The sequence below is a fragment of the Halichoeres trimaculatus genome, unplaced genomic scaffold, assembly GCF_033239565.1.
Source record: "Halichoeres trimaculatus isolate MK-OKI-2021-1 unplaced genomic scaffold, fHalTri1.1 fHalTri1_scaffold_17, whole genome shotgun sequence".
Classification (NCBI taxonomy): domain Eukaryota; kingdom Metazoa; phylum Chordata; class Actinopteri; order Labriformes; family Labridae; genus Halichoeres; species Halichoeres trimaculatus.
The window spans coordinates 18,341,508-18,364,916 of record NW_027437195.1 but is presented as its reverse complement, the minus strand read 5'-3'; the positions used below and the strand labels follow the sequence as shown (position 1 = coordinate 18,364,916).

The 23,409-nt window shown below is 41.9% G+C and overlaps 1 protein-coding gene across 1 annotated transcript in view; it reads left to right on the top strand.

The window, feature by feature from the left end:
* scaf8 (SR-related CTD-associated factor 8) overlaps nt 1-22,664 on the top strand; it is a 31,565-nt gene extending 8,901 nt beyond the window's left edge. The window contains exons 3-20 of the mRNA XM_074691981.1: nt 13,733-13,777; nt 13,904-14,065; nt 14,451-14,607; nt 15,109-15,236; nt 15,434-15,610; nt 15,693-15,772; nt 15,891-16,011; nt 16,094-16,225; nt 16,329-16,438; nt 16,716-16,909; nt 17,002-17,102; nt 17,359-17,472; nt 17,654-17,810; nt 18,119-18,246; nt 18,487-18,628; nt 18,726-18,773; nt 18,911-19,129; nt 19,287-22,664. Coding sequence (XP_074548082.1) covers nt 13,733-13,777; nt 13,904-14,065; nt 14,451-14,607; nt 15,109-15,236; nt 15,434-15,610; nt 15,693-15,772; nt 15,891-16,011; nt 16,094-16,225; nt 16,329-16,438; nt 16,716-16,909; nt 17,002-17,102; nt 17,359-17,472; nt 17,654-17,810; nt 18,119-18,246; nt 18,487-18,628; nt 18,726-18,773; nt 18,911-19,129; nt 19,287-21,259 — 4,188 coding nt within the window. The 3' untranslated portion in view covers nt 21,260-22,664. The remainder of the gene's footprint in view (nt 1-13,732; nt 13,778-13,903; nt 14,066-14,450; nt 14,608-15,108; nt 15,237-15,433; nt 15,611-15,692; nt 15,773-15,890; nt 16,012-16,093; nt 16,226-16,328; nt 16,439-16,715; nt 16,910-17,001; nt 17,103-17,358; nt 17,473-17,653; nt 17,811-18,118; nt 18,247-18,486; nt 18,629-18,725; nt 18,774-18,910; nt 19,130-19,286) is intronic.
* Nucleotides 22,665-23,409: the final 745 nt, after the last annotated feature.

The following is a 23,409-nucleotide window of genomic DNA, read 5'->3' as shown; positions in this document are numbered from 1 at the left end:
AAGTACCGAAAGTCACATACACACCAAGCCGAAAAAAGTTGTTTCACAGCAGAAATTAACCTATTTACAGCCTGGTTCAAAAAACGTGTCCTGTCTGAATTGCTAATTTCACTATCAGCACACACTATACGGGGTGAATTTTTTTTTCTAACTCGACAGTTTAGAAGATATTAAGATTGTGAGCTCGCCCAAGCAGAGGCACAGCTCAGCTCATGAGAGTGACATACACCCTTTGGCTGTACCTAAAATCAGACACTTCTTCTAATTTGGCCACAATAACCGATTCGCTTCAAAAGTCTGTTTCAGAAACAGACGGGGGACGTCAGGGAGACTACGTCTATTAATTACACAGTTTGTGGTTTGAAAGCGCAGGAGAGAGTGTTGCATTTTCACAATGGAGACGCAGCTTTCTGTTCACATGCCCAGATGCTGTCTGTGTGTGCGTGTATTAATGCTTTGGGGTGGAACTTTGCCGTGCACAAAAGAGCAACAGGAGAAATGTGAACATGACAGTGTACAGACAAATGACATCCCTTCATGTAAATTAGATGACTTAGGGCTAGCACTATATGGAAAATACAAGTAACTTGACTTCTAGGGGGGTTGCCCCCCCCCCCTATAATGGTAGGGGAAACACTGAGAACTTAGTTCACATGCCTTAACATTTTGAGATTTGAGATTTCAAAACACTGAAATTTGAATCCGTAAATCCTCAACTATGATTTTCCGAACTTATTCGAACACAGCCCCTGAAATCTCATCCGAAAGTCTACTGGAATTGATTTGGCATTCTTCTCTTCTCTATTGCTTCACCTTAGAGCAGGGGTGGGCAATTAATTTTTACCAGGGGCCACATGAGGAACCTGAATTGTGTCAGAGGGCCACCAACTGTCTTCCATGTAAAATGCTCTAAATTAAATATTTTGAATAGCTGGAACTGATAATCAGAAGAATAAAGCACTCTGTAAATGTTTATATTAGGTTATGTAAAATTGTGGTGTATAGGTCAAGTAGAAAAAAAAACAATTATTGAATCCTAAAATGAAAGAGAAAATGTCTTAAGTTTTCGTCTTTGTCAATATCTGTCATACATGAACTCACTTTTACCGATTGAGTGCTGGCAGACTGCCAACACTCCTGAATATGGAGGGAAGCTCCCATTCTTTACACCCTTTCTCCTGCTGTTCTCTTCGCTTGTGATTTCTCCTGATAGTCCCCAAAATTTGAGTTTGCTTCTGTGAGCTCTAATATTTTACTAAGTCATATCAAGTCCCGTACTTGGGCGTTATATCGAAAACTCAGAAACCATCCACCCTCTCTCTTAGTTGGTTTGATCCAGAGACGCTGCAGGAGACTTCAGAGACAGAGACAGATAACTGTGCAGCACTTATTGATGAAGAGTTTATCAGAGCCATAGCTGTTTCCTTTCTTTCTTTTTTGGAGCTGACATGACATGTCGGGAGTTAAACTAACGTAGCTCTGCTCTAGCATCCTCTTCAATCAGGAGAGTTTAGCAGCGTGAATTTTATAGTGAGAATGCTGACTCTAAAATAGTGAAACGCGTATCGTTGTAAAGTTCTGTCTCTGGTGTGTGATGCGCATACGCGCTGCACGTGTACGCGACGGCACTCAGTCTTCAGAACAGGAGAGAGTTCAGGTGGAGGAGACAGACTGAGCCAGTGAAAGAGAGGGAGAATTCAATCCACAATGTCTTGTTCAGTGCCTGTGATAGATGGAGTATTAAGACATATGCACCCGCACGAGTTTCATGTTTATGTTTACGATTGGCCTCACGCAGGCCGGACAGGGACGTACAAAGGGCCGGAAGTGGCCCGCGGGCCGTAGTTTGCCCAGGTCTGCCTTAGAGGCATTAGAGAGCAGATGACTTCAGGTGTCTTGTCAGTGAAGCATAGGGTTTGTGATGTGTGCATGTGCAATAGTAGTATTGCAGCATATGCAACATCAGTCATAGGAGTGGATACAGCACGCAGCACCTCAGTGTCAGGTTTCTGTGTCCATGATTAATGGATAAGAAGTACCCATGGTATCACATTAATGCAGCTCCTCAGACACAGAACTGACGGCTGTGCGTGCATGGACTGTGTCTGTTTGTCAAGGTGTTAACATGTAATCAACGCTGCTGCAGTTAATAAAAGTTTTTTACATAGTTAAAAGTTAGAGTAGTAATTCTGTAAAATCAGTAAAACTGAATTGATTTTTTTTCACCATCACCCTATTACTGCATATTCTTGTACGAGCTGCGTATAAAACTAAACACACATGTTGTAAATATGACTACAGATACTAGTACTTCATAGCAGCTGAGGGTGGTTTTGGCTGTACTTTTTGTGTGGCCTTTGCCTCCTCCTTGTCAGTTTTGTTGGTGTCGTTTGTCTTTTCCTCTGCTAAAGCAAGAAAAAACTTTGATAAGAACAATCTTGGAAACTCTCTCAATCTTTTATATTTACTGTTGCTGCAGCACCAGCCTGTTTTATTTAATGTCTGTGCAGCAAAAGGCCGTATTTCTTTGTGAGGTGACATACCACATATGTTCACATGGGCATGAAAATTGAAAACTAAAGAATTTAAATCAATAGGAAATCGAATCGATATCAAACTGAATCCCAACCTAAAGAATCGAAATCTAATTGAATTGTGAAGGTCTTAGCAATACCCAGCCCTAACAGTGTGACTGCGCCATAAAAGTGTAAAGCACTTAGAGTGGACAGAAAGACTAGAACAGTGCTGTACAAGCAGAGGCAAAAAAATGATCACAGTATTTTTTAAGATTTTGACAGTATCACAGTATGTCAGGGTACCTCTGGCACATTTCTATGCCTGTAAATCACCTGATGTTTCTCTTTTTTCTGGTTGAAAATATGCCCACCAAGCTTTAGCAGCAGCACCTCACTCTGTTGCGCACAGCCAGCTGTAAATTCTGATTAAAGAAGAAGACGCCCACATCCGGCTTCAGTCAAACAATGTGTATTGAAAACTTCTATATATGTAGAATAAATTCTATTATTTTAAAACTTAAAAGCTACGATGCAGAAGATCAGTTCTTATTGAGCCCTAGCCCCTATATTCAACCATATTTTTGACGTGCATGCATGAGCTTGCGAATAAAGTTTTGCTTTCTGGTGCCAGTCCTTAACTTTGACTATTGACTGACTGTTACCTGAGCCATGGCTCTGCTTGTAACCAATCTGATGGTACTGTGGGTGGTAAATTACAGGGGACTGAGTTGTGACTGCTGACAGGGGTGTGGCTGTATCAGAGCCAAATTAAATCAGTTTTAAACTGATTTCATATTGGCCTGATGCCGATGTGCCTCAATATGACGAATATCTGCTTTTGGCCGATAATTGACTCAGTCAATAATCGGCCTATCCCTACAAAGAATACCAGATTGATCAGTGATCTATAAGAGAACTTCCCACGTTTCCACATGCATGTGCACCACAGGCTGGTAAAAACTTTTAGGTGAATTGTGAATTGTTTTTAAATGCTCATGTTGAGTTGCTTTGAAAACAGACAGATGTGATGGAAAGCAACAGTGTTAAAGTGCTGAGCATATGTTTCTCAAAGACCTGCTCTGAAAAGTACAAACAGTTTGAAATGATCTAAGACTAATCAGTGTTTCCCACAGGATTTTAAGAGACTGTGGTGGCAGAGTCGCTGACCCTCGGCGGTTTTAATGTGTGTGTACGATTTTAAGCGCGATGTATCGCCCTTACAGTAAGTGCAGTTTGGGACTATGGACATGAACGTACGCTGATAAATAAGAACTTACAAAGGCATATCAGAAATATTTTAAATTTGATTCAGAAACAAAACCAAAAACTCACTTACTCACAATATTTTGAAAAATTTACTGAACAGCATTTCAACAACAGGTTATTTACACTATTTCCATGATCTGTGATCCGTTATCAGGCTACTGAGACTGTAGCCTACCGTTATTCTTCTTCTCTCTGCTCCCTTATCTGGATTTAGGACTGTTGTGTTTTCATCATTTTTTTTCTACAGTGACTGCAGAAAATAGTCTAAATAAATAAAGATGCCTAAATTTGCTGAGGCCCACTTCATCACAAAATGTAGCCTAAATCAATGCAAGATCATTTTCTGACTGATATTTCCTGATATTGCTGTGTATCTGGCTTTGAGATAAATTCAGCTTCTTCCATGCTCTCTCCGTATGTTATGTTCACCGTCTTACGCTGATGTCACTGTAAAATCCCACAGCGCACATGGCTACTTAATATGCACGTACTGATTTGCATTGACCATATATGGTTATGTTCGGGCGTGCTGAAGGCGGGAAACGAGGTGTGTTCACGTCACCGCATTTACGCTGTTCTCGGCGCGGTGTGGTTTATCACAGGGAATAGCGTGCAGCCGTGTGTACACAGAGTTTGATAGATCTGAATAGAGTGTATATATTTTGGTCGTATGCACGTTTTGCCTTTTCGTCGTAAGTGAAACTTAAGAGGACTTTTACACGCTGTAAAAAATGAGGCCCCAGGAGAGGAGACTTTGAAATAATAAGCCGCGTCAGCTCGTTGGGATGGTAACAGGTGATTGTACTGTGTGCCTGCACTGACTCTGAATGCGCTATGATATTAAAACAGTGTGGTCTCTCTCGTCACTGAAACTCTGGAACCGAGACGTGCGCTGTGCAGCCGGTCCTCTTCCAGTGAAGGGAGGCAGACAGCGCAGTGAGCTACTGTGGCCACGGCTGCAGTTAGCATGAGCGCTAATGCCCAAAAAAAACGTTGCACGTACCTCAGAGTCAGACGCCCCGCTCCAGTGTCTCTGGAATCTGGTTTGCGTCAAACGTATCAGCGACGTGTATGAGCGTGACCAGTGCGCGCGCACTCTTGTTCTTGCTTGTTTATGTGCGGTAGGAAATTACAGCTGTGCAATGATCTGACCGAGTGACGGATCGTATTTTTTTCTCCATATGAGACTGTGGCGGGGCCAAATGAGACTGTGGCGGGCCGCCACAGTCTCATTAATTAATGGGAAACACTGACTAATTTTCCTATAGTCTGTACCTCCTTTCAGACAGAAATGGGTTGCAGCTTATTGATAGTATTGATAGGTGACAGTTTATTACTTTTTGATATTGAAAAGGGGTTTTAGATTTTCTCATCTTAATCTCACCAAGTCTGCTTTATATCTCACCTGTTGATGCCTGAGACATTAAGACGCTTGTCATAAGTTATTCTTTACCATTTAACCTCTATAGTGTATTTACTTCTGTGCATAATGACTTAAGTGTATTGACAGGCCAGCAGCACAATGACCTCTTCTTCTTTGCTTGTAGTTAAGCATGGTGGGCTACTTTGATAGTGTCCTTTTAGAATCTGTTGTATTTCTATTGAAAATGTAGGTGTACTGAAGCAGTCAGTTGAGTACCCTTTCACAGTCAGACTACTGCAATATCAGAGTCTCCTATAAACACAAGCCTTTAGAAATAATCCTGTCTTTCACTGCTTGTGAAAGCAGTTTGTCACTACTTTGCATCTACTGCACACAGCAGGGGGTTCTGCCTGCTTTAGACATAACAGACCTTGGAAAAGTCCTTTGTGAGCACATATAGTTTTGTTCATAGATCCATTGTTCAGACTCTCTCCCCATTAAGACCAAGCAAGTTTCACATATTCATCATTAATTTACTTGCTGTCTTAAAAAACATTCAGAAAAAAAAACATTGAGGTGTTTTTCTGCAGAGGCATAAATCATAAAAATATGAATGCTACATTTCTTGTGGCTGCTGTGATCACAGGGTCCTAGTCCCACGTAATGACTGTCTTCAAAACGTGTCGGTCTTATGTTGTGGTTACACTGGCCATTCATAAAGTGTCCAAGCTCGCTTCAACTCTAAAGTTTAGTTTAGTTTGTACTGTGTAACCGCTCCATACTGTGCTCAGGTGCACTTCTTTGGCTCTGGCACACTTTGGAGAGGTGTTCAACGAACACATGACACATAATTGCTTCGACTGTTCCTCTCAACAGTCATAAGCCAAAAAGTAACTGACTGCTGACTGTGGTGAGACCCTGCTTCTTGTAAACAGACGCTCCATGATGATGCAGGCGATGTGTGAATATGATGTGATGATGTGTGTACAAGAAACAGTTGTGTTCGGTCCTGTTCATATTGGAGGAGTGTCACCCGGAGGTGCAGCAGTTGTGCTTGAGTGCGGCACAATACACATGGCCAGTGTGACTGCACCATTTAGGTTAAAATGAAGCAGCACCAAGATTGTTTGATTCCCTACTTTTTTTCTAAGACTTTGGCAAATCTTGCAGCTAAAGTTTTGCGGAGTATTTGCTCGAATGGAACAAATTTGTTACTTTTTTTGAGTTTTTCTTGAAGAATTATTTCTCATCAGGCCCTGCATGTAGTAGTTTTGTCTTGTTACCTACTGTCTTGCTGACCTCTGTCTGCCTCCGTTCACAGTTGGTTTTCTGGATTGTGGTCTTTTGAAGTACTTGTAGAAAATTGTGCAGGGACACAACAAACACGTTTATCATCTGTACATTCTTATAAACCTATATGCTAAATGTTACCCAAGCTTTAAGAGTACCCATCCAGAGAAAACTGATTAGTCAGATAAAAATGTGACGTTATTTCTGGACTAACCAAATATTAAGATCATTTTTTTAAGTATCCTTTAAATTTCCCATGAGGAAATTTAAAGTGATCTTGAACAACTTCAACTTTTATTTTTGTTTACCCCTGATTGTTTGAAAATAAGATTAAGATTGTTTTTTCTCTGTTTCCCTGTTGGGGTTAGTCAAGGACTGGATTTAATTACCACATGTAGAAGTCTCTATGACAACACCACAAGAAAGCTAAATGACAGAGTGATAAAGCATGGGCTAGAGGTTAAAACTTGAACTAAGCTGTTTATTGGTCTCTTCAAACTTGAGAGTCTATCGATGAAATGAAGTGTGAGTTTTGTTTGCTCTGCTTGGTCTGAAACACTGGATCGTTTTTTAACTACGGTTAGGACGCAAAACTTTCACCAGTCTTGCTCGCACGTTATACAGGAGGACATATTTAAAGTATTAAAAAACAATGTTGATTGAGAAGTCTTGTCAAGAAAAAAAATTGTGCCCTGACTTCAATATTCATAAATAATAATAATAATCCCTTCACCAGAGCCCAGTCTTCAGGTGAGGAACGAGTTGTTTTGATTATAACAGTCACAGCCAGTTCATAAAGGGATTAGGTTCAACCTGTTCTTCTTGTTATTGTCTCACTTGTTTCATTTGATTGGCTTTAACCCCTCTAAACTGATCCTTAAACGTCTCAAGGGGCAATACTTTAGACTCCTTCACTGGATTGTTTTTTAATATGGGAACTTTTTAAAATATTAAATTGTGATTCACCTCATCTATATTCCATCTCTGTTTTATGCATGGAAAAATGTTTTGTAAAAAAGATAGACTAATGTTAAAAATGTAAAAGTAACAGATTTTCTTTGAGTTTTAAAAGATAATCTTTCCTGTCAGTAACCAGAGTACACACACAGGCAGGAGGAAGCATGACTGAAATGGCAAACAAATCAAATCATTGTTGACAAGTAACCGCTATGAAACATTTGGAGAATCACTTCCCATCCATCAGTTAAGCTGTTCTCTCTTACTCTTTGGCCTGCAGTGAGTTTTGATAAGATGACTACAGATTTGGTGTTGCCCTTTTTTTTTTTTTTTTTTTTTTTTTTTTTTACATTTTCTTTTCACTGGAAGACATCATATACACAGTATTTTACCATAGACAACTGTTTTTTCCCTAAACACCAAAAAATTAATATTTCTAATACAAAAAAAAGAAATAATGAAAAAAAACCCAAACATATAAAATGTGTAGCACAGAATCAGATATGTTGTTTTCATTACCTTTTATTCTGTTGGATACTATCCAATGCAAAATGATTTAAAGAAAGAATCAAATATTGGAATTTTGACAACCTTACCCCATCTTTTCTATCTAAATCTGTTGTGTACTCCAGGTTTAAGGTTACTGATGAATGACATTTCAGGCTCCAAAAGTTATTGTCTGAACATTTGTCATGCTCCTTTTTACATGTTATTGTTGCCCATACTTTTTCCCCCTGATATTTTCAAAACTTCGGGTATTTATCAGTAGGGTTAGAACATTGTTCTATATTTGTTGATATGCTACAGCCAGGGGATCTGTAAAATCATAAAATGATAAATCCCCTGGGCAGAAAAGTGTGGCTCTGTTTCAGCCAAAGTGGAGCAGAGTGAAGGGCAGTAACTACAGAGACCATGTGTGGGCAGTGGTGGTCAGCTGACACAGAGATAAAATACAGATAGAGACTGTAGAGTGAATAGAGCAGATAAACAAATGATTCGAACTTTGTCTCTGATAAATTAACAGCACTGGTGCTCTTGATAACTTTTGAGGTGTCTACTTGCAGGAACATGCTGGATTTGGTCAGCTTTTAACTGAAGGGATTCTTTTTCTGCTTACTGTCTGTGTGTGTCTCTGCTTTGCCCTCTGCCACCAACACTACATTACTAAGTCTCACATATTGGCAAACCAAGGTGTTTTGGCAGGTCTTTTAGCATCAAGAATAACACATTAAGTTTGGCTGTTGCAAACTGTCACAGAAACACAGAAACAACACTTTAAACTTATGTGTCATTGCTCAGTCCCAGTCAGACTAGTCACCAAGTTAGTAAGAACATTACAAAATACAGACACACACCCCTCACACACTTCTGGATTGTGACAGATAATTCTGAGGAACTGTTATATTTTTGGGCTGTGCGTAATTTTAGGGGAAATTTTTAGTTATTTTGACTTTTGTTATGAAATTCAGGTTGCCAAAAGGTGGTCTGAGTTCCAAGAATTCCCCTGTGAAGACTCTGTTCAGACTGTGAACTGAGTGAGCTGAGTTGGTCTAAATCTGGGTCAGGTTTCTTTCATTTTTTTAAGGGGGAATAAGCAAGGCTGCATGTGAAAGCACCTCCAGGAGTAATTTGAAAGATCTAAAACCAATCTCATCACACAGCATGACATAGTGCAGAGCAACATAGAATGTAAACAAGAAACACGTTATTAGTTGTTGCCTCTGTGAAGATACATCATCCAGCTCTTAGTTGGTCTCAGTAAGACTGAAGCAGCACTCTTGTGTCATCATCTTGATAAGATTACAGATCCTGCCCTGTCATCAAATGAAGGACTAGGATTGGTTCTTAGACCTTAGACTGAGAAAAATAGTTTAGAATGGCAGCAGTTACAGACCCATCTGCCAGTGGAAATTAATGTGAGCTGACTGATTGGATTGGAAAGTCAAAAAGAATGCCATTAATTATTGGCCTGCACAGAAGTGAAGTTTTGGTTGCTGTTGTATCAAAAAAGTATTGGTATCAGATTAATACAAAGATTTAAATTGTGGCCAATTGTTGAAAACTTCAGGATGTGAGCGAAGTGTTGTAAATCTGTTTCTCGAAACATCATCTTTTGACAAAGCCATGGGTAGGAGAAATAGTTCTGCTGCAACTCACTGATCTTTTTATGTTTGAAACCAAATGTTATTAGAATGCAAGCTTGGAGACATCACTTCATCCCAGCTCATACAATGTGCACAGCTGTGAAAGACATCATATGAGTCAGGATGAGGTGATTTTACACGTGATGATCTTAAATGGGATCCTGGAATTAGGTAACACATCTAAGGGTGCCTCCAACTGCTAACAAAAATGTTCCATTCTTTTTGTTTGGACTTATTTCATTAAAAAAAAAAACAGTAATACTTCATGTTGTCAACCTTGGTCACTTCTTCTCCTGTTCTTTGACTCCATCTGCTGGTTATAAGTAGAACTCCATCTTTTTTTAGAAAAAGCACTGCATCAAAGTGTGAACACAGTAAGTTACAACACCTCCAAACTTTACTTCTTCAAAAGAAGAAAAGGGAGGAGGGGGTCTACTGACCCTTTCGGTATCCCCACAACATCAGTTTTGATCTTTTTAGCTCAGTTTTGCTGAATATGAGAAAAGAAGGCATATCCCATCCAGCACTGAGTGTAATTATTACTCCAACACTTATCTATAATTGTTTGTGAGTCTGCACTGTATGAATTCAAACTCTGAGAGCCGCTGTCTGTTTTCAGATGTTCTGGACATCTAGTGAGTGCTAAGGAAATGCAACTGCAGGGTCCAGCATCATCTTTTGTCCCTAGCAGTGACACATGTTGATGAAAGGGGTGGGAGAAAAAAATTGATATATCAGGATTTTTTGTTTGACAATATCAAAATCGCTTCTTTCTTTTTCTTTTTTTTTCCAAGTTTAAATTCTTTATTTTAGTCTTTCTTTATAAACCGGATTGGAAAAAAGTTAACACATTTCTCCAGCAGAGGGTGAAATGTTTCTCTCTGACTCATGTGACATGCATTTTATAGGAAAATATGGCTCCAGATGGTCATTTAACTTTTCACATGGTCTGGTGTTAAAAAAAAAAAGCAAACTTAAAATTGCAAAAATCGTAAATATTGAAGAATCGCCATTCAAATCAAATCGGCACCCCAAAAATTGTAATAGAATGGAATCACATGAATAGAATATTGTCCCAGCCCTGTTGCAGTTTTATTTGTAATCATAGACATTACCTTTTCCTTTACTTTGGCTGCTTTCTGCACATATGGTGAAACAGTTTGGCTTTGGTGTATTGGTCTTGTTAAAAGAGTAGGTTGAACTGTATGGACTATGTTAAGACTGGGAAGAAAAGCAAAATCAAACTTTATCAAGATTGGTTACTTCTTTTTTTTTTTTATTCAGTTGATACTGCCTGCTCCATTTTCTCCATGATCTTCTTTGCTCTTTGAGAATAACGTAAGATGACTTCATCAACTGTTTTTTTTTTGGTCTTTTATTTAAAGCTAAACCTGACTCCTGACTGTTAATGGATGCCTTGAGCAGACACAGCAAGTACTTGGAGAGTCCCCAACCTGCCAGCTGTCACTTTATCGCTCTCTGCTCATCTTTTCTGGCTGGCTACCTTTAATTTTGTAACTGACAAAATATCACATGGACTGGATCTGGCAGGGCTGAAGATATAACTTCATAAATTGAGCAGATCAACTGTACTACTTAATTAAAACAACTAGCAGCAATGATGAGATAAATCTGTGGTGTTGGAGCACTGATTTTGCTAAATAGGTCAAGCCTGTGGGTTTAGCTTTCTGAAATGTAAAGAAATGCTGCTCTGAACTCTGAAGCACATTATTTCCAGCAGCTTTGATCTTGCCATACTTTGTCAAGTAGAACTTGTGAGTGGCACACTGCATGAAAACTTTATATTTATAGTTCATTGCCAACCCAGGAAGCAAAAAAAGACATTACTGTTGTCTGAATATTCAGACTTTTAAACCTTTGGCTGTGTTTTTTTAATTAGGACTTAGGAAGGGATGACCTTTTGTGAACTTGTGGGACTGGTGTCAAAAATCTTTCTGCAATGAATCATCACAGACTCTTTGCCAATACATGCATCAGTGCATGTTACATGATACAGTAGCAGATGCTGTGATGGCTGTTTTGGAGATGTGGTGCAATGCAAACTAGAGACAATAGGTGTCAGCAGCAGCTAAACCACATAATGCAGCACAAGTCTCGAATCTCATCTGTATGCTTGAATATGTTTTTCTCCATCTGAGAGAACAGACGTCTACCATTGGTTAAGCACATTTTTCCCCCTTGGTCTCTACTCTACATACCGTGGCTAAGGTCTACAATACATGCTGTACAGTACATAAAGAGACGTACTGACATCTGAACTCCACACTGATTGAAGTGCCCTCCTCTTGGTTAAGTGTACTCCTGTTGCTGTTTGTAGAAAGCTCAGACGTCATTCAGAATCACATTCTTGGATTGTTTTTAAAAGCTGCTTTTTGAATTTAACAATAACTCTCCTTCACACACAGTTCACATGCTGGGAGAACTGAGTCATTGAAAAACCTATCCTATGTAAAGTATGAAACATTCTGCAGATAAGTGGCAGTGTGTAAATGTGGCTGCTCCATTTCCTACTATGCAGATAAAAAGGTTTTTTCTAGAAAGTACTCTCCAAAGTGGGGTTGTCAAAAGTATTGATACTTAAAAAAGTATCGATGCTAAAATGTTGTATCCGGATACGATGCTCACTTTCAAAAGTATTGATACTATCCCCCAAGAAATACCATATAACCACTATAAAACATAATTATAGGATGGTTGTGTAACTTAAACTTTCACTTTCCGTGTACGTGCGCTCCTCTTTGTGCCGGCGTGCGTAAAGGCGCAGATAGACACGCATCCCAGCAGACAGTGAGAGATCGTCAGTCACTGTGTGATTTTATATTTCAGACTGTGTCTTGATAGCTCATGAGCACATTTTAAATGAACACAGAGACTTAAAAAAGACAAGTCAACCTTTTGATGAATCAAAATGCAGCACTGTTCATCAGTCCATCTGAGCTGCTGTTTTCACTCACTCACTGTTTTCTAAATGATAAATTCATCCTGAGGTTCCCTGGGTCACATATTGTTCATGGTGTGAGCAATCTTTTAAGGATCAAGCTTCAAATACAATCTACTAGTGCAGTGGTTCTCAACCTGTGGCTGGAGGCCCATAAGCGGGTCTCAGGGCTGTTTTTAGTGGACAGTGCATGAATCAGGCAAAAATTTGGTAAAAATGTCTTCAGTGTGTGCTCAGGCCTGAAACTTTCTTTTTACACAACTGTTTGTTGTGTGTGTGGTACTGTTAATTGTTACATTTTGCGACAGAGGTTATATTTGCATTTTTTGTCAATAAAAATGTTTCTTTTAAATATTACTTTCTTTTTTTTTTTATCCTTGTGGTATTGAAAATAGTATAGAGTATCGAATATTTTCCTGAGTATCGGTAACGAGTTGAAAATTTTAGTATCGTGACAACCCTACTCCAAAGTAAATCAGAAATCTGAAGTGATGCAGTGGACATAGAGTTTTCCATACCTCACCAGCCGTCCTCGCACAAATGGGATGTATTCCCATAGGAAAATGTTTTAAATCCACCGGTTTCCCTGTCCTAGGGAGTATTACTGCTGAACCAAGCAGCTACCATGTCCTGAATCACCCAACCCAACAAGGGATGCACCGATACTGATCCTGGTATTGGGTATTGGTGTATCAGTGTCCCTCAAAGCTGGATTGGTAGCAGTGGGAAAGGGCCAATCCATGGTGCCAATCCAAGCAATCAGCTCTATGCCTTTTTTTTCCCAAGGCCTCTTAGCTACTTGATTTGAAATGTTACCTTTGATGCAGTTTCTATTTTTTGCTGCATTATCAGTCTACAGGGTATAAAAGTTACTAATGGAATAGAATTTCTGTACATTCTGAAGCTTTGTTTTGCTGGTAAACAATTAAATATTCTATAGTTTAAATAAGTTTTAACCTCAGTAAGTCCATTCACTCATTTTTTGCCTTTTTCCCAAAACATCACCAGTCTCATCCCTCAGTAGGGCATGCAGGTCATTATTTAAAACTGGTATCAAATCAGTATTGGTGGATACCCAAAGCTCAGGTATCAGTATCCGTATCTGAACCAGATAAGTTTGATCGGTGCATCCCTAAACCCAACACTAGCCATGTCAACCATGTTTTCTCGTAGTCTCCTCTGAAACATCGCTGTTCACGTGACTCAAAATGCTGCCTTTCTTTTGCCTGTCTTTCAGTTTTACAAGCACGTTGTCCAGAGTGTGGAAAAGTTCATACAAAAGGTGAGTGCTAAATGTTTTAGGGATAATCATAAACACAGCAAAAAAAGCACTGTTAGTGCAACATTAACTTATTGTTTCACTTTATTGAGGTACCCTAACCCTGGTCTTTTATTTCTGTGTCTTCAGTGTAAACCGGAATACAAGGTGCCAGGGCTTTATGTCATCGACTCCATTGTCAGACAGTCACGGCACCAGTTTGGCACGGAGAAGGATGTTTTTGCCCCACGCTTCAGCAAGAATATTATTGCAACGTTCCAGCACCTCTATCGCTGCCCTTCAGATGATAAGGTCAGACATTTTGTAATAGAGTTTTTTGTAGCTTGTCACGGTTTAATGAGAAATGATATAAAAACCTCCTCGATATAGAGTTATAAAAAAATGTGTCTCAAGGATTTAGCCAAGTAGTAGCAATGGGCTTTCTTTGTTGCATTGTTGTTTTTAGGTGAGTGAATCATTGGTCATTAAATGTGCCTAAGGCAGACTGAAAGACTGAATGAAATCATTCCAAAAAAAATCTGTGAAATGAATATTCAAAAAAGTATTCTTAAAGGTTAAGGGTTTGAAGTATTCTCACAGTCCTGTACAAAATTTTATGGGTGCATCAGCCTCAAAGCATCTTTGCATATAACTGAATAGTAACAATAGTCTCTGTGTTCCTTGTTTATGTTTCCAGAGTAAGATCGTGCGAGTACTGAACCTTTGGCAAAAGAATGCAGTCTTCAAAAGTGACATCATCCAGCCCCTGTTGGACATGGCTGCAGGGATTCCTCCTCCCAGCGTCACACCTGTCATGCCCAGCAGTGCTGCTCCAGTCAACAACACTACACCTGGTGAGTCACACAAATCGTTTGAACTGGGGATGTCTCAGAGCTGTGGTTCATTTCCTCGTCTATTTTCAATTACAAGTCTCAACTAACCAACAAGCCTGAAAGTAAGAAGATGTGAAGCACAAGTTATTCAAATAATATCAGGGTTACAGAGTTGATGTGTTAACAATTTCAAGTTGGTCTACTAACAGAACTAGCACCACCAGCTGATAGCCCCTATATCAAAATACTTCCCCACCACCCTATGAGTTGCCATGACAGCTGTGCTTGTTCACACTTGGGGAGTCAAACATTATTATGACTGGGCTTACAGTGATAAATACAATATTGATTTGTTTAACAGATGTAGACCAGCAGGATGACAACTGTTAATTATTTTATTGATTAAACTCACTCCCCTCTAGCCACACATGCTCGTAATGTGATCAGATATGGTCTATCTCATCTGTTTACTTCATCATACGTGTGATTTGTATTTAACCACCTCTGTCTCACTGTGTTAAGGTACCCCAGCCACTCCTGCTACTCCTGCTAATATTGTCCAGGGTCTGCCGGACTGGGCTTCCCAGATCACCAACACTGACACTGTTGCTGCTGTGGCACAGATCCTACAGAGTCCCCAGGGACAACAGGTTAGTCAGAATATGTACCCAGCATCTGAACTCACAAAAATAGGCTGCATATGTTTGTTGTTACACAATAAATATTTTTAAGAGTCATTCTCACAGAAAAACAGTACCAATCATTTTGCTTGAGACGCTTCTGTGATTTGGCTGTTTTTGTATAAGATGTGTCGTTGCTAAACACTCTGTTTTATGACCAACTGTAGCTGCAGCAGCTGGTGCAGAGTCTACAGATGCAGCAGCAAAAGCCCCAACCGTCCCTGCTGCAGGCTTTGGATGCTGGCCTGGTGGTGCAGTTGCAAGCTCTGACAGCTCAACTCACTGCTGCTGCTACTGCTAACAGCCTCAACCCACTGGAGCAGAGGGTGTCCTCTTTTAATAAGGTAGTGCAGTCAAGCCAAACAGGTGTGTTGCCTTTGCTTCCCCTGGTGCCTCCCAATGTTAATATCATGTTTGTTTTCATAGAAACTCTTGGGTCCTTTTGATTTTGGGAATGATTCTGAACGCGGTGAAGAATCAAAAAAGGACACGTCATCGTCTCAACTGTGAGTCCAGAGATTTTTAATGTGACTGTTTCCTCCACTACAATTATATTGTGACCCATGATTTTTTAATGAGATCAGCTACTTCCACTGATTTACTCACTCTGCTGATCTTTCTCAGGCCGATGGTGTCCGAGCCCATCAACAGCTCCCTCTTCCATCAGCTGGCTGAGCAGCTACAGCAACAGAACCTGGAGCAGTTTCAGAAGCAGCTTTTGGAGCACCAGCAGCACCAACAGAAGGTAGGTAATGGATCATTGTTTGTTATTTTTTCATGACTGATGATGTTCAGTAAGTCAAGTTTTTATTTTTACATTCCTCCAGGCACTAAGCTTAGAAGGGCAGGACTCAATATTTGGGCAGGAAAACTCAGTTGCAACTGGTCAGAGCAGCAGCCAACCACAGCTGCCTGATCAAGACAGTAAGGTCGATGACTCCATAGACAACCAACAGCAGGTAAGTTTGGCCAGTGAGCTGTCTACAGATATTTAACAGTCACAGTCCTTTGCACCATTTTAATTTTTGTGCAAACAATTGTTGACGGCTTTGTCAATTTCAGGACATGGATCTGGATGAGGGCCCTGATGGTATAGAGGAAGAGATTTTTGATTCTGATGAGAAAAAGATTGCAAGCACGCGATCGAGAACACGTTCAAGATCACGCTCTAGGTCAGTCTCAGTCATTTCCTGGAGTTTTGAAAACTGACCTGGAGTATTTTATTCTTGAAACTGGAGCTGCAGCTTATTTGACTCTAGAAGCTGATACAAATAAGTAGCTGTCACTGTACTACACTATTATAGTTGTGGATTTGTAAAGCATAAAAAAATGAAAGCAGCTTCGCAACCAGGAAAAAGATTTGACTTTTTTAGAAGTGTGTTTCCATAGTAAACATAACTAAAATATTAACTATGAAGAGTGTTCCAATGTATTGTTTTCTTCCTATAGGTCTCCTAAAAGGAGAAGGTCAAGGTCACGCTCTGGCTCCCGCAAACGTAAACACCGCAAGAGGTCGCGCTCCCGCTCTAGAGACCGCAAGAGAAAGTCATCACGCTCATACTCCAGTGAAAGACGAGCCAGGGAGCGGGAGAAGGAGCGTCAGAAGAAAGGGCTACCTCCCATTAGATCCAAGACTCTAAGTGGCAAGTGAAAGTCGTGTGGAAGTCATTGTCGTTTGAGTAATTGTCGATTCTGCTGCTCTAATGAATAATGTACTTTTTCTGTGCTCATACAGTGTGCAGCACAACTCTGTGGGTGGGCCAGGTTGACAAAAAGGCCACTCAGCAGGATCTCACCAACTTATTTGAAGAGTTTGGCCAAATTGAGTCAATCAATGTAAGTAGCCCTCCCTTTTTTAACCCTGTAATGTAGTTGCTGTATGTTTTTGTTGGCATTGTACATCATGTTTTCTTTATCAGACTGTGTTAACTCACACATTATTTTCCTTTTCATTCACATTTCATTCTCTTTTTAAAGTTCAATTCAGTTCAAATCAGTTTTTTTGCTATCCACTGTGTGGTTACATTTGGCTGTGAAACCTTGGCATGTCCTTTGTAATGTAATATATGTGTCTGTGTCTGCCTGCTTGCAGATGATCCCTCCTAGAGGTTGTGCGTACATCTGTATGGTCCACAGACAGGATGCATACCGTGCCCGCCAGAAACTCAGCACTGGCTCCTTTAAGATTGGCTCCAAAATCATCAAGGTATGCATTACCTTTATAATTTGATGGACTGTGTTCTCTTTCTCCTTGTGGGTTTCTCTAATGTAATTTTCCTTTAACCTTAGACTGTGAAAACTTAAAGATGCTTTAGCTTTCCAGGCACATTTGTCCTGGTACACTCCTGGAAATGACCTTGAAAACCTGCTGTGTGTTTCTGAACCAGATTGCCTGGGCTCTGAACAAGGGAGTGAAGCAGGAGTACAAGCAGTTTTGGGATGTTGATCTCGGTGTCACCTACATACCGTGGGAGAAGGTGAAGCTGGATGACCTGGACGGCTTTGCTGAAGGAGGGATCATTGACCAGGAGACAGTCAACGATGGTGAAGAGAATCTCATCCACTTATGTTCTCTGTGGCAAAATGAATAGAGCTTTTCTTTATTTTCATTTTCAAAAATAAAATAAAGACTTAAACAGTTGAAATCAACTTCAAACTATATTAACTAAGAATTGCTTAGCTTAGCAGCTTGAACCTTGAAGTGGAACTGTGTCCCTTTACCACATGACGTTCACCACTCTCTTTGTCGTTTCTGATTCTTCTAATAAAGGGAAAAGAAGCCCCAAAACAAACTTTAGTCAAGAAGAAGGATGAAATGACTGTTTACACCTGTGGTTTTCTGTTATCTGCAGAGTGGGAAGCTGCCAAGAACGCTGAGCCAGCTAAGGAAGTTAGTCTGCCAGTCAGTGCTGAGACTACAGCAGCATCAAACACCCAGACTGAGACTTACAACCAGCAGGTTACCATGATGCCAGTGCAGGTACTGCAGAACGTCTTTCTCAAGTTGTTGACTGTATTCCAACAGATCTTTTTCTTTTTTAGTGTAATTAATTGGCATCATAGCTGTAACGTTGTATCTGTAGTGTTATTAAGTAGGACTGTCTTGATCTGTTGAAATATTTGGAGGAGCTGTGACAGTTTTGGGAGATGGTCAGGAAACTAAAATCCTTATTAATTTAACTATACTTGTATTTAGTCTAATGTATCTGATCCTGTCCAGCTGCCGGTGGCCCAGGCTGTTCCCAATGCTGTAGGTTTGGTACCACCTTCCTTCCCTGTTGCCATGGGCTTACCTCCGCCAGGTTATGGACCTCCACCACCATTTATAAGGGCTGGCTTTAATGCCTCACAGCCTCCACCAGGTACCTAACACAAACAATCATACAGAAATCAGACCTGAAGAAATTGACCACCTCCTCTTCCTAAAACTCACTTTAATTTGTTTTCCCTGTTGTGCAGGTTTCTTGCAGGCAGCACAGGCAGCAGGACTAGCCTCAGCATCTGCCTGTGAGTGTTTAAGAACAACAACACATCATTAAAACATACATGCAGTTTTTTAGAATTCACTTCCTTTGATGTTTGTGTTTGGAGTTAATGCGTTTGTACTTAAGATGTTTCTCTTCTGTCCTTCCCCTCGGCTTTAGTGCAAACATCAGTGGCAACCAGCCAGGAATCTATGAAGGATTCACCCTTCAGTGCTATGATTCCCCCGACCAGCACTATCCCAGGTAGCTTCATGACATCAGCCATCCCTGGAGCTGGAGTGTTCAACCCAGTGGGAGTTCAGACTCAGCAAGCTGCCAATGACAAGTCCGCCCAGTCTGTGGAGGGAATGGAAGCTGCTGCAGAGCTAACGCTGCAAGGTGAAGTAATGATAACGCATTACTGACCGTACTTTGATAACATGTTGCAGTTTCTTTTCACTTCTACAAGTTTTTAATACTGGTTGTAAAAATTTGTTTACAGCTTGTTTCGAGGAGACTTGTAACATTGGTTTGTGTCTCTGTGTTTCGTCCCCAGGCATGCAGAATGCAGTCCGCAGTGGGATGGGTCTCCTTGGCATGCATCCTACATCCCTCACACACCCACTGCATCAGTCTGGCCTGGCTGGACAGAGGATGCCTGGCTTGCTGCCTCTGGATGTGCGTCCAAATGTCCTCGGGCCTGGGGCTGCTACCCGTTTCCCACTTCTCATGCAGCAAGGTCCCACCCAGCAGGCTGCTGGCCTCCTCGATGGTTCCCTCCAGGCTCAAGCCCGTATCAGGGCTCCCTTCTCTCAGCTGGACCCCTTCAACAGGGCCCCTAACTTAGCCAATGAAAGTTTAACTAAAACTGATGAGAAGTCGTCTGGTGCTGATGAAGGCAAAGACCAAGACTATCGCTTCCCTCCAATGGAAAAGCAGAGCACCGGCCTGCTCAGGACGCCTCCACCAGAGCACAGGGAGCCCCACGGAGGTGGTGGTGGAGCAGGAGGAGGTGGAGGTGGCAGGCCTCCCTTGCTTCAGACTCCTGGGACTCAGCCAGCCAGAACCAGCCTGGTGGGTCGTCTGCAGGCTCTTGCAGGCTTCACCCCTGATAACCGCTGGAACCAAACCAGAGGGGACTTTGATGAGCGGGATGGTATGCGAGGTGGTCTACAGGCCTCAGGTGGTCCAAAAGGCTTCCAGGAGGAGCGTCCCACCCTGGGGCAGAACTTCCCCAACCGCTTCGACAGCCGTCCTGGGACAGCAGGAGGAGCTGCTGGGGCTTCGGGAAATGCTGGGGGAGTGGGCGGGCCGCAGGCCTGGAACCGTAGCGGTGCTGCAGCAGCAGCATTTGACAGTGAACTACATCAAGACCTGGATGACCGAAGGCGCCCCTGGGAAAGGCAAAGAGACAGAGATGAAAGAGATTTTGACTTCAGGAGGGAAATGAACGGTAACCGCCACAGCCGGGAGAGAGAGCGGGAGCGTGAGAGGGACAGAGAGCGAGACAGGGATCGGGGCAGAGACCGCACAAGAGAGCATGACCGGGACAGAGAGCGGGACAAAGAAAGAGATCGTGAGAGGGAACGTGAACGTGGAGCACCTCTTCTCCCACTACCTACACCACTGCTCCCAACTCCACCTCTTAACCCCAACCTGGCCCTGGGTCAAGGCAAACTGCTCACTCCCCTCAAACTGAGTCCCCAGATTCAGCCGCGGTTTCAGCCCCCGCTCCTGCCTCAAGCTCAGGCAGTGCCTTCCCTCCTGGGCCTGAACCAGCCACTGCCCCAGCCTCAGGCGAAGTCTCCACCTCCATCCCAGAGCCCTGCAGCTGAGGCTGAGCCAGAAGCAGAAGCAGAAACCCCATCCCTATCCAAGACACCCACAACACAGTCACCATCTCTGACCCAGTCCCCTAACCTTTCACCAGACAGCAAGAGTCTGAGTCCAGTGACTGAGGTTCCCACTCAGGGAGAGGCCTCACCACCTTCGATTACCTCTCCACAAACTGAATCCCCAGACCAGCCCGTGGCTCAGTCCCCCTCCAAAACCTCTGCTTCTCCTGACCCCGAGACCCCATGCCCAGCCTCACCGGTGCCTGAGGCCTCATCCCAGGACTCACCTGTGGCCTTCACTGAAGCTGCCAGCCCCCCTGAAGAGATAACTCCCCCTCTGGAGGAGCAGGAAAGCCCACGCAAGGATGACGAGGTGCCACAAGACAGAGCCTCCTCACCTCAGCCCCAGTGGGTCAATGGATCTGGGACGGACAGTAGCACTGTGGCTGAACCTACGCCCGAGGCGTCCCTCGAGCCCTCTCCTGATGCCTCTCCCGAGCCTTCACCTGAGCCCTCTCCTGAGCTCAGTAAAGAGCCCTCCTCTGATTCTGTGCTCCCTGAAAGTGAGGCAGAGCAGCATCAGCAGATGCAGCTTGGCTCTCCTAAGGACGTAGACAATGATCAGAGTGAGCCCATGGAGGAAGCTGCGAGTCAGCCTGTGGTAGACTCTGTCACAGACACTGAGGGGACATAATCATCACTCAGTAGGTAAAAGATCATTTTGTAAAGTTGTCTCTTCTTCTCTGTACTCATGTCAGCAAACCAACACCACCACCACCACCACCACCACACGGGACATGGTGAATACAGACTCACAGCCGTTATTGTCCGATAACCAGTAACAAATGATTTTATCTCTCACAAATACCAGTGTACCTAAATAGAAGCCTCTAGCTGGTTTATTGATAGAATATTTTGTTTGTGTTTTATTTACTTTTTCATTTTTTAAGTTGTAATGATACCCACCCATTTTAATCAATCTAAGCTTGGCATATTTTATTGAATTGCCTACCAAAATGTTTCAATTGTATGTGGGGGAATAAGCGTTGACCTTCCTATGGAAGAGAGTAAGAAATCCTGGCTGTTCGACAAAGGATTGAATACACACAATACTTGAAAACAGCAGCTGCTGGCGCCATTTCTGTCTCTTTTTTTAAAAAGAAAAAACAAACTGCTGCAAAGATTTCACTGAATGCTCTCGTGGTGACCTACAGTGCTTTCTGTTTGTGAGCTGAACATTTAGCCTGCATACAGCGAGACCAGTACAGCTGCTATATTTGGAAGAAATGAACATTTTTGAACTGCAAACATAAAATGTGTCCCCAAAATAAATGTCTGTAATCTATTTCCAGTTATTCAGTGAGAGCAAAAAAGGAATAACATGCCAGAGGAAAAAAGAAAATCAACAGCGGGGTGTTCTTATGTTGGGTACATATTGTTTTAGTTTGAAATAAACATGCTTTGTCTGTTTCAAAAACATGCTTTAGGACTGTTTTCTGACCCAGGACCAGTGGAAACTCAGACTGCTATACTGACTTGTACACATTGCGTGCTGTCACCTCAGTCGATTTGATGTTCTCGTAACTCCAGTTGCTGCTATGCCATCCATCCACAGAGCACTTTGTTGGATGCAACAGTGGGATTTGTAGTTTTTTTTTTAAGTTTCTGACGACTTCAGCCGGTATGTTTCCCTGAAGCTTTTGCTGGGTGACTGTTGAGGATGGGATTGTGCCTTTTTGAATGGATTTGACGTTTATGATGCTACCCAACACGTCTGCGTGATTTAGACCAGACTGTGCTTGCAACTCAGTATCTGACAGCTCTATGAACACAATGCTACCTGCACAGAATTGACTGGCCTACAGTTTAAATAGTAGCTGGGCAGTTTGTACAGCACTCACCTTAGAGGAGAACACGTCTATTTACTCCATTGTTCTGTGCATGCAGGCCTGTAGCCATGTTTTAACCTCCCTGTCTATCTTGTTCATTTCATACCTGTAGTGCTTTTCTGTTGAGACATAATGCTAGAAATCCACAGTCTGCTGTTCTCTCAGACCAAATGTCTACTACAGGAGTTGTGATGTTGAATAAAAGTTGAAGGTGCATCAGATTTTTTTCCCCTCTTACTCTCATAAATCCTGGCGTAGGCCAGTCGGATGAACTTTTGCACTCATACACACCAGATCATCCAACATCAATCAACTCAAAACATACAGCCAGATAAAACATTAGTATAAACCAATTAAAACGTGAAGAGATTATCGCATATCCATAAATAATCACATGTACCAAAAATAAAAACCATCCAGAGAAAAGAAGAAGCCTGTAACACATAATCTCCCTTTAATCCAAGATGCTCCACGGAGGTCAAATCCACACTTCTTAAAGTAGTTCAATGTCCTGTGTATCACACCTAGCAATAAGGGTGTAGGTATCTACTATTTATAGGTGGCCTAATGATGTGCTAACTCCCAGACAGAGGGTCAGTCAGCTCGTTCACACTTCGACAGAACAAAAGGGCAAGACAGGATATTCAAAGGAGCAAGATATTGGAAAGAGAAAGGAGAAGATGCTTGCTTCCCCATTACACCCCCACCCCCGCCCTGATCCAGTACTGCCAGAGACCCGGCTTCTACAGATGGAGGAAGCGCTGACTCTGCACACGCTGGCACAAAGCTCCTCTCTGTGCTCATTTATGACCCGGCTAGTGTCAGAAAACACAAGCTACAGAATTTATTTAAGCAGTCATGTACATCTCGGTACTTCCGCTGTTTCAGCATTAATTTTTACAGAGAGCAGGAAAGTCAGAGTAGAGCAGCTCAATGAGCTGCATAATGTTTTTAC